Source organism: Dictyostelium discoideum (assembly GCF_000004695.1).
Source record: "Dictyostelium discoideum AX4 chromosome 3 chromosome, whole genome shotgun sequence".
NCBI lineage: Eukaryota > Evosea > Eumycetozoa > Dictyosteliales > Dictyosteliaceae > Dictyostelium > Dictyostelium discoideum.
Genome location: NC_007089.4, coordinates 5,137,466 through 5,156,094, shown reverse-complemented (window position 1 = coordinate 5,156,094; position 18,629 = coordinate 5,137,466). Strand labels below are relative to the sequence as shown.

Genomic DNA, 18,629 nt, shown 5'->3' with positions numbered 1-18,629 from the left:
AGAAAATTTTGAAATTAATATATGAAACCCAAAAAAAAATAATAGAATCAATATGGGTAAAATATATTTAATAATAATTTATTTTATTATTATCTTATTAAAAAAAAGTATGTAAAAAAAAAAGATTTTTTTTTTTTTTTTTTTTATAAATATCTAAAAATAATTAAAATGTAATGATATTCATTAACAAGCCAATTATAAAAATAAAAATAAAAATAAATAAATAAAAATAAAAATAGATTCAAAATGTAATGGATATAGTAATGATAATGATATATATATAGATGATAATGTACCACCAGATTATATTAGAAATATAAATAATAAAGAAGGTGCATTAGTACCAACGATTTTAGCACCAGTAGTATCACCACCTTATTACCCGATAATAATGTTTGTAAAGAATTTAGGAGGAGTTGATAGTAATATAACAGTGTATATTGGTAAATTGCCATGTACAAAACCGATGCATTTCACACAAGAAACCTTTTTAAATGAGACTCGATTAGGTATTGGTGTTGGTAGTAACTATGGTGATATGGAGGATCCAGAGGTTTATAATAATTTCCTATTGGATCAATCATACTTTAAGACTTTATTGGAATATAGTGATCAACATCCAGATGTGAAATTATTGAAATGTGATTTACAAACAATTAATATCTCATCAATTTATTTAAAAGCACAAGATATCTACATTGTGGTCGATGGTGTATTGGGAATTGCCGATAACTATTTCCTATACAAAGATGTATCACAATGTCCAGGTAATACAGGTATTTGCAATGGTCATGGTAATTGTTTCCTTGGTATTTGTATGTGCGATAATTACACCCTATCAGGACCATTATGTAATTTAAAGAGGGATACATCAATCATATCAACTTCACCAACACTCAATCCATCCTTACCCGAGATCATCTATTATAATTCCAATAGTAGTTGGTCAATAAAATTCACTGGTCTATCAATTGCAAAAAAGTCATTACAAGATAGTAGATCAATGGTCTATAATGATTTCTTAGATTTTGAATTTCAAAATTGGATCGTTACAAATTCCACCACTACACCTTCGACCTATGATAATTCAAATCATGATACACTTCAAAATTATCAATTAATAACCAAAGATATTACAATTACAATTCAAGTGATTCTAATTGGAAAAGAAAGAGAGATCGAATTCTTTCCTGGCCAATTCGAATCTTTAAAGTATGGTATTGGTGATTTAAGATTATCAATTACTCTAAGTGGTTTAACCGATTACCTAAAGGACAAATATTGTTTTAAAATGTCTTTTGAAATTGAGACCATCATTGAACCATCTCCAATCTGTGGTTCTTTGAATGATATAGATTATTTCGAATTTGAATATGGTAGAGGTTATGATAGAGAAGATATTAGATGGGTTTCAAGTTGTAGTAATTTCTCAACACTCTATTGTAGATTCTATGGTAAATGTATTTCAGATGAATTGCCTCAATCATGTATCGTCGATCTTGAAGAGGATCCTGAAAGTCAGAATAATGGTGATGCTAGTCTATTCATTTATTTCGAGCCTTTTCATTATAATGTCACCATTCATCCAGATTTTAAAATTCTAACTTATATTGAATTTCCAAATATAACTCAACAATATTGTAAAGAATTCATACCAAGAACTAATATTACCGATTGGTTAATACCAACAATAATACCAATTGCTTCCTTTGGTTTCTTATGTTTAATTTTCGTTATCATTAATTTAGTTAAAGTTAATAGAACTTCATTTTCAGAATTTGATAAAAACTCTTTTAATTCAATAAATACAATTGGTAATAATATTAATAATATTAATAATAATAATAATAATAATAATAATAATAATAATAATAATAATAATAATAATAATAATAATAATAATAATAATAATAATAATAATAATAATAATAATAATAATAATAATAATAATAATAATAATAATAATAATAATAAAAATAACAGTAGTGATAATATTGATAATAATAATAATAATAATAATAATAAATTTTCATTTGATGAAATACACCAATTATTAAGTGGATATACAAATGATGGAGTTGGGGATTATCATGATATTCATAATGATAACTTACTATCATAGAAATAAGTCACACAAAAGGTTGTAATGAAAATTCAATCAATTAAAAAAAAAAAAAAAAAAAAAAAAAAATCAAGAAAATATTTTTCTTAACAATCGATCAAGAAGCGTTATTAAATAATATAATATAGCCACATTTATAAATTGTTGTAAATAATAAAAAAATGAATAGTTTATTAAAATCCATTTTTTTTGTAATTTTTTGGTCAATTTCTTTTCTTTTTTTTTCTAATTCCTTTTTTACTTATAATAACACAACAATAATAATAAAAATAAATAATAATAAAGTTTTTTTATTTTATTGTATATTATAATTTACTATTTATTATAATGTTATTTTGAGGGAAATCATAAGTTAGATTTGAGTTGTAAATATGTTTCACTATGGTACTATTTATAAATTCAGAATCCTCAATAGTAAGAAGATGACCTATAAAAAAACCAAATCGTGTAAATATATTTTTTTTTAAATTTCAAATTAAAAATTTAAAATTATATATTCACCTACCTGAGTCAGCAACATATAGTTTGCATGCATTTATTTCAGAGGAAAATTTTTTTAATATTTCAAAATTAACTATTTGGTCATGTTTGGATGCAATGACTCCAATTTTTGCATATGGCCGTTCAAAAATATCATTTTTCTTTGATTTTGTCAAATGAAAAAATAAAATGGCAACAAACCAACCAAAAATGGTTAATACATTTTTAGGTGTATATGTAATCACACTCTTACTTTTTAAATACATTTGGACTAATAAATCACCATTTAATAATTCAGGATCTTGTTTTGAAGGAGAGGTTAAAAATTTATTTGAGAATATTTGTTTATTCCAAGTCTGAATTCTTTTACGATTGTCCCTAATAAAATAAGGAAAAATCATTGTTATTGGATTCAATGAAGGAAATTCTATGACACCCAACCATGGCCCTGAAACTAAAACTGAATTTATCAATTCCTCTTCAATTAAACTTACCAAATGTAGACATGCACTACCACCTAATGAAATCCCAACAAAGTTAACTTTGTTCCAATTTAAAAATTTCTAAATTTTTTATAAAAAAAGAAATATAATTAAATTTAAAATTAATTTAAACAAACAAGTGTTAAATTTCTGTATAAATAATATATAAATAATTACCACCAATTCAATAGCATCGAGAGCCATAATTTTTAAAGAATATGTAAATGAATTCGATTTACAAACCCCTCTATTATCAAAAACACAAATTTGAAAATCATCAAGTTTTTTAAAATATTCAATCTGATATTTCAATGATGTTGTTGGTTGTGATAATCCATTTAAAAACATTAATTTATTCTTTGCATCTTTACTTCCATAAATTTCATAATAGAGTTTTGCTGATGACCCTCTGTTTGTTCCAACAACATGATATCCATTCTCAAACTCAACTTTTTTCATTTTTTCTTTAACTAAAAATAATATTAATATTAAAATAATAAAAAAAAAAAAAAAAAATTAAATTCATTTGTTTTTTATTAATTAAAATATGTTTAAAAAATTCAATAATAAATAATTTATTAGAATACAAATAAACCTTTTTATTTTTTAAAAAAAGGGTTTATAAAATCAAGATTTAAAAAAAGGGGTTTATAAAATCAAGATTTAAAAAAAGGGGTTTATAAAATCTATTACCCTTTTCAAATGTTTATTTTTATTTTTAATATAATCTGACCTTGTGTGGTTGAAAGAGAAAGATAAAATTGGGACAGTTAAAGAAAAAAGTATTTTTTATTTGAGTTACAAATAATTTAAAAAATGTTTGAGTCATAAAAGTGTTAATGGAAGAAATTTTTTAGTAAAGGATTGTTTCAAATAATCAAATCAATAAAATTTTATTATTGTTAACAAACTTTATTATTATTAAAGGTTTATTGTATGGAAAAATTAATAAATATTTAAGATTCATTAATTTTTTAAGTTTAATATAATAATTAATTCAATTACCATTGAATAGTTTTATTAGTGAATTCTTTAAAAAATAATTAATTTGATGAATTATTATTCAATTTAATGATCTAAAAAAAAAAAAAACGATTATTATTTTTATTTTTATTTTATTTTATTTATTTTTATTTATTTAATTATTATTACTTTTTTAAAGCCATGGACAAGATAATTGGTCCAATTGAGAAATATTTGAAGATAAAGAATTTTGAATTAATTGATTTACTTTTTTAACTATTGGAGAGATAAAACAGGTTTTATCAGGTTGAGAGGAAGGAGTTAAAGAATCAATTCTATTTTCAAGCATTTGATGAACAGTGGCGGTAGTTTTATCAATGAATTCATAGTGAATGTTTCTATCTTTATTTTGTTCACTCTGTTGTAATGGTTCAACATTATTCATACACATATATTCATCGAAAATGAATAAATTGATTGAATTAACCAATTGATCCTTTAAATCTGATAAACAAATACAAGTTGAAATCATTGAAGAAAGATAACTACCTTCTAAATATAAAGGACCTAAATAATTTCTAATATTTGGTGATAGTCTTAATAGTTGTTGTTGATTGTATGGATTATCTTGAAGTAAATCAAAACCTAATTTACGATTTGTTAATTTTAATGACCAATCATTATAATACACTGAACCTGTAGATTTTGTTAAATAAATCTTTGATGGATCAATATCACCAATATCTGAGAATAGAATGTATTGCAATAATGAATGTAAACCAAATTGATTTGAAAAGTTTAATTTAAATTCATATTGATCTTGATAATTGGTTGGTAATAATGTTGATTGAATATAATTGATCATTAATTCATCACCAATCTCTTTTGACATTTCTCTAAACACTACTAATTTACTAGAATCTATAATTGGTGAATTTTCTCCACTATTACTACCACTACTACTACTGCTGCTGCTGCTGCTACTAATATTATTATCCTCTGTAATATTTGTAAATTCTAAATCACCATCTTGATCTTTCTTTGACAATAATTCAGTATGAAGATTTGAATTTAATAACATTTCTTTATATTTTAACATTGGTTTAAATAGATTTGATTGATTTGAATGAGTATACCAAACTTCAGCCAATTGTTTAATTGAATCATTACCAATATTTTGAATCATTGTCAATGAATTTTTAATTGGTACAACGGTTGGATAAGAATTAAGTGTAAGACCTCTTCTTCTAGTTTCACGATTCTTTATCAACATTGAATTAATTGAACCTAGCAATTGATTCTTTCTTTCATAAACACGTGCTACATTGTTGTTATTACTATTGGTGATGCCATTAATTAATGAAGGTGAACTTTCAATTAAAAATTGATAAGCTTTACCATTTCCACCATATAATGTAATTCTTGGACATACCATACCATTTGAATGTTTAATTAATTTTGCAAACATTCCAACCTTTTCAACTTTAACATTATTTTCAATATTTGGATCACGATTTGTATTATATTGACCTGGTATCTCTAAAATTGATGGTTTGAAATTTACTAATTGTGGACAAATTGATTCTAAACATATCATTGTATCAATACCATAATAATTTGTTGATTGATCAGTATTAACAACTGTTATTAATGAATTATCTGGTTTTCTATCTATCCATTTAATTAATTTTTCAATTAATAATAAAATTGAAATTGTTGGAAGTTGTTGTTGTTGTTGTTGTTGTTTTTCTGATGTCGTTTCTAATTCTTTTGAGACATTTGTAGTTCCTTCAACAACATTAGTTTCTTGATCAGATTCTTTTTTAATTGTATCAGATACAATATCATCTAAATTGAATTCAATGAAATCAACTTTAAATTCACTCTTATAGGCTTCTAAAAATTCTTTACTATTTTGATATTTAATTTCATTTACGAAATAATGTTTATATAATGAACGAATGGAATTATATATTGAATCTTCAATCTTATTCAATTTGAATGCTTCTAATAAAATTTGATTTAATGAGCCATTAAATTGATAAACTGCTGGTATACTACCTGATAATATACTAAATGATCCTAACATCATATCAATTTCATTAATTAAACAAGAATGATATTGATGCAATCCAAGTGATAATGTTTCTGTCATTTTAAGTGGTGAGAATGTTGAACTTGGTGGTGGTGGTGATGTTGTATTTGCTTGTGGAGTTGTTGTTGTAGCATTTGGTGGGGTATTTGTAGATGTTGATATTGGAGCTGGTGCTGATGTAGAAGTTGGAGTAGAAGTTGATGGTACAGCTGGTGTTGTAGTTGCAGTAGTTGTAGATGATTCTTCTTTAATAGGTGTAGTTGTATTTTGAGTTGGTGTTGTATTTGAGTTGGTGTTGAGGTTGTAGTAGCTGTTGTTATTGTTGTTGTTGCTGTTGTTGTTGTTGTTGCTGTTGTTGTTGTTGTAGGTGGTGAGGTAGTAAATTTAGAAGCATTTGATTTCATTTCCAAAACTAATTTTCTAAAATGATAATATGAAGAATTTGGGAATAAATAACAAATTTTACCAATCATTTGCCAACAAAGGAAACCATAACCTGGGAAATTTAAAAGATTAGCAGCACCTGAAATCAATTGAGGCATATAATTTAACCAAATCCATTGTGGAAGAATAGTCCATGAATTTAAGAATGATTGGAATACAGATTGGGCAGGTGTTAGTTTTCTTGGTTGTGGTGGTAAGCCACCTTGAGCAGCTGCTTGTTGTTGTTGTTGTTGAGTTTGTATTTGTTGAGGAACTTCACCAGAACCATTTAGATAAAGTAACCAGAATATTCTTGGAACATAACGACTACCATATTTTGGATCACATTTAATGCCTTGAATATAACAACTAATTGCAGATTCAGCCCATTGAGTTTTAATATCATAAGTGGTAGGAGTTGAAGAAGGAGTTATTGAACTACTACTATGATTGGTGAATTGATTATCGCAGAAATGTGCCCAACTTATCCAATTCTTTGCCGAGTTTTCATATTGACTTACAGAGGAGGCAAAAGATTGATTTGCTTCATCATAACGACCTAATCTATTTAAGAATTCACCTTTCAATTGAAGGAATTCACCCTTTTGCATTGGAGTGAAGAAATCGAGGTTTGTACTATTGATAATTGAAATACCCGTATCATAATGAGTTGGTAATTGAAGATAACATTTAATTTGCTCTTTAAGATTTAAAAAGATATCATGAAGTTCAATTTGAAGATCAAACATTTTACTTAGAGAATTTAAACAAACCTCTATGATGTTATGTTTTCTAACGATATGAGAGTATTTATTCATTGTCCATGCCATTTCTAAAACCATATAACGTGGTGAAGCAAATTCAATTTGATTGATTGGTTGTTGTGGTGGTGGTAATGGAGTTGTAGTTGTAGTGGTTGTACCGTCAGGATTTGTGATTGTGGTAGTGGTATTTGTTGGTGTCACTGGATTAGCACCGATACCACCATTCATTGATGGTGTACCAATGATATTGAATACTTGTTGTCTCCATGCCATTAATTCGAACCAAATCAATAGATCCTCATCTTTATTTGGTAGACGTTCACGCCAAATATTGAAAATTGATTTTATATAATTGGAAGTTAAGAATGAACGACTTAAATCAGCAGGTTGTTGTGATAGAGTGATGTTACTAATTTCTTTTAAGATATGAACCGATTCTTGTAATTCAACGACTTGTTGCATTTCCACCAAACTATTAGTATGAGAACGGAAAGAACGTTCAGGTAATGATACCCATTTATCGAGAATCAATTGATTAGAGGTAACGATTGCAGGGTCAACTTCATGATATCTCTTTTCATTTGTTAAGAAATAACCTTGAAGTATTTTTCTAATACTTGTATCACCTTGTGACATCATTTTCTTCATATTCTCTTTCACTGAATTCCATTGTGGTATCTTCCAAGCTGACTCAATCGTAAGATCATACATATTCTTTTCTTTTGAAAATTCGTGAACGAAATTCCATTGATTTAAACGTTTTGCACATTCTAACCAATGATCTTCCCATAATAGATTTTCACTACGTGGTGTTGGTTTACATCCTACCGCTGAATATTTATTCATTGCCGATAAAAATACCTCTTGTGAAGATTGGAACATATAAAATTGTTCTAACAATAGACCAAGTTTAGTTTCATCACATTGATATCTCTTTCTATAAATACCATAAAGTAAATCCTTTTCACCAATTGCACCATAAAGATAGGAAAGATAATCCCAATTGATATCGGTTGAATCTAAAAGTTTTTGTCTATCAATTAATTGTTGTTCAATCATTCTAATTGCATAATACCAACAATTATAATTTTCACCCAAAAAACTAATAACTTCAATTGGTACCTTTGGTATTGGTTTACACATTCCTAAAGTTTCCATCCATGTTTTAATAACATTTGGTTCTCTTAATGATGGTACAATTATTGGATTAGTTTGTTGTTGTGTTAATGTAACAATAGTTATTAATTGTGAATTATTAATTAATGGTATTGTTGTTATTGGTGTTGTTGTAGAAGTTGATGAAGATGTTGATGTTGTTGTTGTTATTATTGGTTTTGAAATTGGTATTGAAGTTGGTGGTATAATAGGTTTACTAACTAAAGGTACTTTCTTTGTATAATCTTTTGACAATAATAAAGTTAAAGATTTTGATAATTTAAATTGTTCTTCTTTTGTTAAATCTGACCACATATCACTAAATAGATGACACCATAAATCATTAACTAAATGAGAATCAATAAAAATTAACTCTCTAAGATTTTCATTAAATTCACTAAATTTTAATGATTCTTCATTTTTTAATGATTCTAACCATTGAGTATGTAATTTTAATGATTTTTTAAATTCTTCATTACCTTTATTCACCGATGATGATTGTTCAACTACTAGATTCTCATCGATTTCCATTGGTTGTTCTTGTTGGTGGTGTTGTTGTTGTTGTTGTTGTTGTTGTTGTTGTTGTTGTTGTTGTTGTTGTTGTTGTTGTTGTTGTTGTTGTTGTTGTTGTTGTTGTTGTTGTTGTTGTTGTTGTTGTTGTTGTTGGTTGATATCATTTCCATTACGATTAGCAAATTTCAAAGAAGTTGGTAATTTTGAACAGAAATTTGAAATTTTAACAAATTTATCATTTGGTAAAATTGCTAATAATAAATCTAAAGCATGTTTAATCCAATATGTTGTACCCAAGATATCCCATTGTTGTACTCCAATGATATAGTTTAATCTTTGATATGGTGTTGTACCAATTGATTTATGTAATATATTAAACAATGATTTACGCATACCTTGATCCACTGTATTACGTAATCCCATCATAAAGCATGGTTCCAATTGTGATAACTCTTGTTTACTACTTGAATTTGATTCACTATAAAATGATAATACTAATTTATAATATGATAATGATAATTCTGCATTTGATAATTGATCAACTCTACCCAATTTAATTAAAAAGTTAATTTTTTCTTTAATTGTTAAAAATGGTGTAATTGTTGTTGTTGCTGCTGTTGTTGTTGTCTCTGTTGTAGTTGGAGCAGTGGTTGTTGTTGCTGCTGTAGTTGTTGTAGATGGAGTAGTAGTTGTTGTTGTTGTTGCTGCTGTAGTTGTTGTTGTTGTTGTGGATGGAATAGTTGTTTCTGTGACTACTGGAGTTGTAGATGGTGATGGTGATGGTGAAATTGAAATTAAATAATCAACAACCTTAATAATTTCAGATAATAGTTCAACATCGTTACTACGTTCAATTAAAACTAATAAAGATTGAATGAAAGCATTTCTTTGATCTGAATTTAATTTTGTTGTTTTAGTTTTTAAGAATCCATAAGTTTTACAAAGACCACTAATAATCTCTGAATTTGATTTCTTTAAAACTACATTAGATGCACTGGTGGCAGTTTGAGAAGCACCACCAGTTTGTGATGTTGAACCACTAGATGACAATGGTTTATTTGCCAATGAACCAGTACCACCATCAGAATCTTGTGATAAATAATTTCTAGTTAATCTAATCAAAACCTTTACAATTAAACTAATATATGGATCAATGAATGACTCACTATGATCACTAAATACTTTAATATTTGATAAAATTGATAAATTATAATTCTTATCGAATGCGCCTAAAATCATTTCAAATTGGGTTCCAATAAAAGTATAAAATGAAACCATTTCATTTGGAATTGGTTTTGTTACTTGAACTGGAGGAGGTGGTGGTAATGATGATGAATCTGATGATTGTTCGGTTGTTGTTGTCGATGATACTGGTGTTGTTGTAGTGGTATTATTAGTTGGTAATGGAAAAGCTGCTAAAATCTTTTTAAATAATGAACCTAATAATGAAGATATTTTAGCATTATCACTATTTAAAGCTTGAAGTAAAGATTGTTGTAATGCAACAACATTATTTGGAATAAAAGTGTTTACTTGATATTCAGCAATTAAATTTAACATTGACAAACAAGTTGAAATCATTTGTGGTTGATCAGTATTCATTGGTTTCTCGAAAACACTAAATTTAATATTAGTTTCTGGCCAAATTACCAATGTTTGTCTTAAAAGCTCTGAACATTTTTCGTTAATATGATACCAATTTGAAGCCATACGAATTAAAAACAATGAAATATGCTCAATAGCACTTAATGGTGGTCTATATTCATCATCAATGTTTGTAGCACCATGGTGAATACCAGGAGTTGGTGTTGAATCTGAAACATTTGGTGTAGCAACTCCACCTTGACTTGGTGTTGTAATTGAACCTTCTGCAATTGGTGTATTTGGTGGTAATGATGATGAATCTGTTGGTTTATTAGAGCTTGTTGTTGTTGTTGTTGTTGTTGGTAAACTTGAAGAAGAAGTTTTAATTGATTGTTGTAAATTTGACATTCTCATTTTTTCCCAAATGATAATGGTATCAGCTATATCAATTGAAAGTTTCTTATTTTCTGCTGTTAAATTTGAACCCAACGCAATCTTTGGTAATAATAAAATAATATGTGGTACGAATTGAGATCTACTTGGATAGAATAATTGTGGATGACGTACAATCAATTGGATGATATGAACCAATTGAGCAGTGGTATGACCTTCTTCGACGATAATTTTCTTTGTCCATTTAACCCATGTTGAATTCTTTGGATCACCACCTGGTAAACGAGTTTTAAAACAAGGCATTAAAATATCCAATGCTTGTTTTACCAAATGTTTAGATTCAGGTTGATAGGCACGTAACAATGGTACATAAACTTGTAAAACAATTTTATGAGGTGTTTCATAAGCTTCAATGAAACCACATGCCAATATATAAGCGGATTGTTTACATGTTAAATCTTCATTCTTTAAATGATTCCATGCGAATTTGATCAACTCTTTTCTACAGTCAACTAAAACACTTGATAAATTCTTTACCAATAATGTTTCCAATTGTAACAATTCAATTAATAAAGTATCATCATATGATGCTTTTACCTCTGTTTCTAAAGTTTGTTTTGTTAATTGTATAAAAAGACTATCTTCAATTATACCACCACCACTACTACTATTACGATCAGTTTGATGAAAATAATTTGTTAAAATTGGAGTTATTAAATTTTGAATTGCTTGAACTTTATTATCAGATGGTATAGTTTGGTCTTTGAAAAATATTAAAAATGTTTGAATGATTTTTTTCTTTTGTTCAATGGTTGAAGATGGTGCTAAATCATGTTGGTAGTAATCACGTAAGAAATTGAAATCCATTGATGCTCTTAGTGTTAAAACGCTCAACATATAAAAGTAGAGGTCAGTTTCTTCTGAATGAGCTTTACAATATTGCAAGAAACATTTTACAATGATTTTAGTTTCACGTAATGTTTGATTTGAAATATCCAATGGATTACTGGCTGATTGTATCATATGTGACAATGGTCTCCAATATTCGATTAGAATATCTAAAACTTTTCTATTCTCTGGTAACCAATTTGGTAATTGTTTTCTAATGATACTAACCATTGAAAGAGTGTGAAATCTAATATCGGCAGATGGCGATTTCAAATGAGCTTCTAACCAAATGGAATAAGTATTTGCTAATTCCTCAACGATTGGCTTTGATAATGGTTGATGTTTAAGAATCAATCTAAAGATAAGATTAAATTGTGGTAATTGTCCCATGAAAATTTCAATGGTTCTTTGAGGATACTTTGCAAGGAAACGAATTAAAGGTTCACGATATGGTGATGTAACCTCCTTACAAAGTGATTGTTCTAATCTGATGGTTAAAATGATTGTTGAGTCTAATAGTTTAGCGGCGGGTGGTAATAGATGAAAGATATCGATTATGGACGCACAAATTTTAACTTCCTCAGAGTCTCTATATTTATTGGCAAGATAAGATAATTTACCAGCTTCTTCGAATTTCTTTAAATATTCAAAGAGTTTCTCACCCAATGCAGCATTGAAACAATTGCTTAACAATTCTAATAATCTTGATAAACCTTGTAAAAAGGGTACACTTAAACTCTTTGGATCCGTTATATTCGATAGAACTGGACGAAGACATGTTTGTAAAAGATCTCTATGAAGACGTTGTTGTTGAATTGAATTGGCTAAACCTCTCTTTGCTGCCATTGCCATCTCTTTATTACGAGCAGTCACAACCTTGAAAAACATACGAATGATACGATTCTTGAACTCCAAACATTCAAATTGTAAAAAGTCTGGACAAGTCATTGCGGTTGCAACCATTTCAACACCACACACTCTAAGATTATTAGTTGCTGAAATGGATTTTGCTGAACTCGATTTAATTTGTGATTGTTGAGTTGGACTACTTTCATCACCTGCAACATTTAAACACTCTTGTAATACTCGGACTGTATCTGCTCCAATCTCAATTAATGGTGATGGTTTTTGTGATAAACAAAATGTTAAACCATCGATAACACCAGTTTGTAATGAAATCGATAAAGATTTCAATGGAGTTTTTGGTAATAACTTTTGAACTGTCATCTTTAAATCCTCAATCAATTGACTCATTGGTATCTTTGTTATCTCTACTGATATCATAGTTAACATTCTTTGTGCTAATGATCTTGTATGTCCACTCCATGATGTAATACGTTCCATTAAAATTTCTAATATTAATTTTAATAATTCTCTATCTTTTAATTTTAATTGATTCAATTTACAATGTGGTTTTTGATTAATTGTTGAAGATGATGATAAATTTGTCGTTGTTGTTGTTGTTGTTGTTGGTGCTGTCGTAGTTGAAGATGTTGTTGCTGTTGGTATTGGTGTTGGTGTTGGTGTTGATGTTGATGTTGGTGTTGATGTTGGTGTTGCTGTTGGTGTGGTTGCTGTTGGTTCTGTTACGATTGCTGTTGATTCTGTTACCATTGGTGTTGCTGTCTCTGTAGTTGTTGTTGTTGCTGCTGTCTCTGTGGTTGATGCTGTTGTTGTAGATTGATCAATTTCCATTGAATCAGGTACTATATTTAAATTTGGTACACAAAGTTTGATTAAATTTATAATGATTTCAGAAGCATAATCAATTGTTGGTTGATAGCCAGAATATGATAAATCTTCACAAACAAATAATAATGACTTTAATATTAAATGTTGAAAAGGTTGAATCCATGATAATTTTACATTTTCAATGATATATTCAATACCAATTAAACCTGCACCTTTTACAGAGAAATCTTTATCATAACAACACTTTATAAATAATTTCACCAAATATTTAAAGATTGGAGATATTAATACTGTATCTTTATCTTGTTCATTTTCAACAACAACATTTGTTTCTTTTTTAATTTCTGATGTTGCTGCTGCTGACATCTCATCTTTCTTTAATGAATCTTCGGTTTCCATTTCAACTTTTTCACCATCTTTTACATCAGTTGAAGATGTCATTAATTCATTATTCTTCTTTGAATTACTATTTTCACTAAAAATTTGATTTGAACAATTAAAGATCATATCTAATAAGGAAGTGATATGAGCCTTATTAAATTTAGAGGTTGAAATAGTTTGTAAATCTTCAATATTGCTTTGATTGATAATATTATGTGATGACATTGACATTACATCAACCAATGCTTCTAAAAATATTTTTGGATCCAATTCTTTCATTGAAATAATTGAATAATTAAATTTAAATGTTGATAAATATAAAACAAAATGATAAATAAAGTTATTTAAAAATTTTAAACTATCAAATTTTTCCTATAATTTTTAAATAAAAAAATTTTAAAAAAAAATTTTAATATATATTTCATATAAATTAAATTTTAAAAAAAATTTTAATATATATTTCATATAAATCTTTTATAAATAAATATTAATTATTAATAATTACCTTTAAATGATCATTTGTAATTGATAAAAATAGACAATAAACTAAATCTTTAAAGTTTTTAATTTCATTTAAATATTCTTCTTTTGTTTTAAATGTTTTTATATTATTATTATTATTATTATTATTATTATTATTATTATTATTATTATTATTATTATTATTATTATTATTATTATTATTATTATTATTATTATTATTATTATTATTATTATCATTTTCATTTTCATTTTCATTATCTAATTCTATTATATTTAAATTTACAGTTGAACTATTATTATTATTATTATTATTTGATTGTTTTAAATTATTTAATAATTCATTTAATAATGATTGTTGATTAATTAAGAAATCTTGTGATGAAAGATATAAAGATATATAATACTTTAATAAAGAATAAGCATTACTTTGAAGGTATGAATCATCTAATTGATATAATAATATATTTTTAATAGATTGAATTGATTTATCCAATGGTATTGATTTAGTTTTATCATCACCAGTTTCACATGGTAATAATAATTTAAAAACTTTTGAATAATTTTCGCTATTACTACAACTACCATTATAATAATAATTATTATTATTATTGTTTTTATTTGAAGATGGTATTGATCTTGAATTTGAAGTTGAATCAATTGATAAAATTGGTGATAAAACTGAAAATGATCTTGATTTACCTGCCATTTTACCTAATATTCTAATTGCATGTGGACCATAAAAATATGGAGCTGGACGTAAATGTTTGCTTAGTATTTGTAAGAATTCCGATTTATTATCACGAAAAGTGAATAATAAGAAATCACCAGTTGCATTATCGACAATTAATTCCAGTATTCTAAATGTAGTTGATAGTAATTCCGAAGAACTTGAATCCAAAGCCAACATCAATGGTTTAACCAATAGATGTAATGATGGTAATAATGTTGCAATTTGAACTGGTATTGATAATGATAACTCTATTAACAATTGTTGAACGGCAGGTATCATAGTTGAATGACTACTTGACAATAATAGATCATTCAATGTCTCCAATATGATTGGGAATAAAAGTGTAATCTCTTTACTTTGATCAGGTCTTGTGCAACTCTTAAAAATGGTTTTCAATAATAATAAATATTGAATGGAATCAATTTGTTTACTCTCTGTAATTAATTTTAATAATATTAAAATCATTGATGATAAAACCTGTTGAACACATGTTGAATCAATATTTGTAGTAGTATTTGAATTGGTTGAATTATTTGAACTATTTGAACCACCACCACCACCACCACCTGAACTATTTGAACCACCACTACCACCAACACCACTATTATTATTTGGTTGAATTGCATTAAAAATTAATTTAATCAATTTAATCATACAAATATCAGGTTTGTCAGTTGGTTGTAAATTTCTAATTTTTTCATATAGGAAAGGAGTTAAAACCTCTAAGAAAACTCTATTAATTTGAACACCTGTTGGATTCATTTGAGTTACTGATAAGAAACCTTGTGGAATTAATAACAATGATGGATTATTTAATGAACGTTGATAAAGGAATGGTAAAATAAATGTTGAAACCTCTTGAAAAGTTCGTTGATCTAACATCATGAAAGATGCTGTAAAATTTTCAATCATCTCTTTCTCCTCTTGTGGTGATGGGTTACAACCACCATAAATTGGAAAACATTTAACTGTACTTTTAAATAATTTAATAAATAATAAACTTTCTTCAATTGATGGTAATGCAATTCTAACTGGTGGTATAATTGTATTATTAGTGTTGGTGGTGGTGGTGGTGGTAGCACCAGCACCAGTGGTAATACCAGTACCAGGCTTATTAATTGGACAAGCACTTAAAGACCAAAATATATTTCTAAGACTTGAAGTCATTGTTTTAATTAAAGTTCTAGTATCTTTTACAGGATCTAAAATTATAATTTCACCAGTACTACTTGTGGTTGTATTAGCAGATGATAAACCATCCAATTTATCTTTAAGTGATTGAGGATCTTTTAATTCTTTTTCTTTCTCTTTTTGTTGATCAGCTAATAATTTTGGAATTGAACGTTTTAATGAAGAGAATTTATTAATGAACGATTCGATCACTTTATAAATGATTGAACGTGATTTATATTCAGGTGGATCTTGTTTTCTTTGAATTACATCCATTAGTGATATGATTAATTTGACTGACATGATTTGAATGGAGACTGGATTGGTTTGATCATGTAAATGTCTACTATAGATTGCAACTACTTTTGAAATTTGATTAATGTTTAGTTCATTTCTCATATTGTGAATGAAATCCGCTAATGAACCATACGCCATTGATCTTAATGATTCATAGGAAGTTCTACTTGTGCCCAATATGATCTTTTCGTCCAATAAAAGGTCTAAATAAACTATGAATTTCGATTTAAAATCTGATGATAGAATATGACGTAATGTAACCAACAACTCTTTTCTTATTGCTGATGAATGTGCTGGACAATTTTGAAGCAATTGAATCACTGATCTTGGGAAACGATCAGAGTATTGTTTAATTTGTTCTATATGCCATTTCAAAACGTATGCTAATAAATAAAGTGTTTTAACTTGTGCCGCTATAAAATCGACATATTGTGAATGATGTGTCACCGTTGAATTGGCTGGTGCTTGTAATGATAGAGTTTCAATTATTAATGGTATAAATTTTGGAACATTACTACTCATATAACTATTATATAATTGAAATAATAATATAACCACTATTGGACATTCTGTTAAAATTTTAAATGATTCAATACTTTTAATCATATATGGTGGTAATGGTGGTGTTATTGTTGTTGTTGCTGTTGTTGTTGCTATTGTTGCTGCTGCTGCGGTTGTTGCAGTTGTAGTTGTAGTTGTTGATGATGTTGGTGATATTGCTGTTGCTGTAGTAGAAGGTGGTGTTGCAGGTGGTGGTGTTGTAATTGTATTTCCAGTTGCTGTAGTTGTTGCTGGTGTTGTTGCCGTTGCTGGTGTAGTAGTAGTGGTGGTGGTAGGTGATATTGCTGTTGTGGTTGTTGATAATGATGCTGATGATGATGATGAAAATGTTTTTTCAATTGTTGAAGGTAAATCTGTATATAATTTTAAAACTATATTTAAAAATGGTTGAATTTCACTCTCTAAAGCATTTCTATAATTCTTGTGAAGTTCTATAATAATTCTTAGACAAACCAATGCATTCTCTTCATTATCAACCTCTAATAAATACATTGATAATTGTAATAAAACTAAAATATGTGGTCTAAGTAATTCATTATTTGGTAATTTATTTAATATATCTAATATTGTATTTCTAATCTTTTGTTCTGGCCCATCATTAAATTGAACCTGTTGATAATGATAATAAAAATTAAATTAATAATTGTTAATTAATCAATCAATCACAACATATAAAACCAAATATTATTTTTTTTTTTTTTTTTTTTTTTTTTTTTTTTTTTTTTGATACTTACAGCACCTTGTCTTAAAATATTATAAAATACAGGAAATAAAAAATTTAAAAATGTTGGATATTCAACAGTATGAACTAATTCTATATTATCTCTAATCTCTGTGACTAATGCTAACAATTGAGTTTGTTCATTATTATTATTTAATTCAAAGCATCTTCTGGCATATGATTCAAAATTAACTGGATTACCTGATGATGATGATGATGATGATGATGCTGCTGATGATGAGGTTATTGTTGGTTGTGATGGATTTGTAGTTGACATTGGAGTTGCTATTGGTTGTGGTGGATTTGATGCAATTGTTGAACTTGGTGGTGGTTGTGGTGGATTAGTTGACATTTTTAAAAAGTAATTGATTTATTTAATTTTTTTTTATTTTATTAATTTTTATAAAAATGAGTACAATACATATGTGATTTTTGATTTTTCACATATAAAATAAAAAAATAAAAAAAAAAAAAAAAAAAAAAAAAAAGTTTTTGGGAAAAAAAAAAATTAATTCAACATGTAGGAATCAATTGATCCTAAAAATAATTTATTTTCGTCTAATTAATTAAAATTTGTAAATGAAATGAAAAAAAAAAAAAAAAATGAAGCAAAAAAAAAAATGAAAAAAATAAAAATAAAAATTCAAAAAAAATACCAATGCGCTTTTTGAATAAAATTTTTTAAATTCAAAAAATTAACAGTTATGTCAATTTATTTGTCTTTTTTTTTTT

General features: G+C 26.9%; 3 protein-coding genes across 3 annotated transcripts; 1 reads left to right on the top strand and 2 right to left on the bottom strand.

The window, feature by feature from the left end:
• Positions 1-52: 52 nt before the first annotated feature.
• On the top strand, positions 53-2,122 carry DDB_G0281929 (hypothetical protein; the record flags this gene model as incomplete). Its single annotated transcript, XM_635414.1, has 2 exons — positions 53-56; positions 240-2,122. 2 exons carry the CDS (start codon positions 53-55, stop codon positions 2,120-2,122), a joined length of 1,887 nt encoding a protein of 628 aa, XP_640506.1.
• A 305-nt stretch (positions 2,123-2,427) lies between these two features.
• DDB_G0281927 (hypothetical protein) lies at positions 2,428-3,543 on the bottom strand (the record flags this gene model as incomplete). The annotated part of the gene is made up of 3 exons (XM_635413.1): positions 2,428-2,549; positions 2,628-3,165; positions 3,328-3,543. 3 exons carry the CDS (start codon positions 3,541-3,543, stop codon positions 2,428-2,430), a joined length of 876 nt encoding a protein of 291 aa, XP_640505.1.
• A 697-nt stretch (positions 3,544-4,240) lies between these two features.
• tra1 (protein kinase, Atypical group) lies at positions 4,241-18,249 on the bottom strand (the record flags this gene model as incomplete). Its single annotated transcript, XM_635412.3, is given in 3 exon segments — positions 4,241-14,307; positions 14,441-17,785; positions 17,911-18,249. Coding segments are annotated over 3 exon segments (13,751 nt in total).
• Positions 18,250-18,629: the final 380 nt, after the last annotated feature.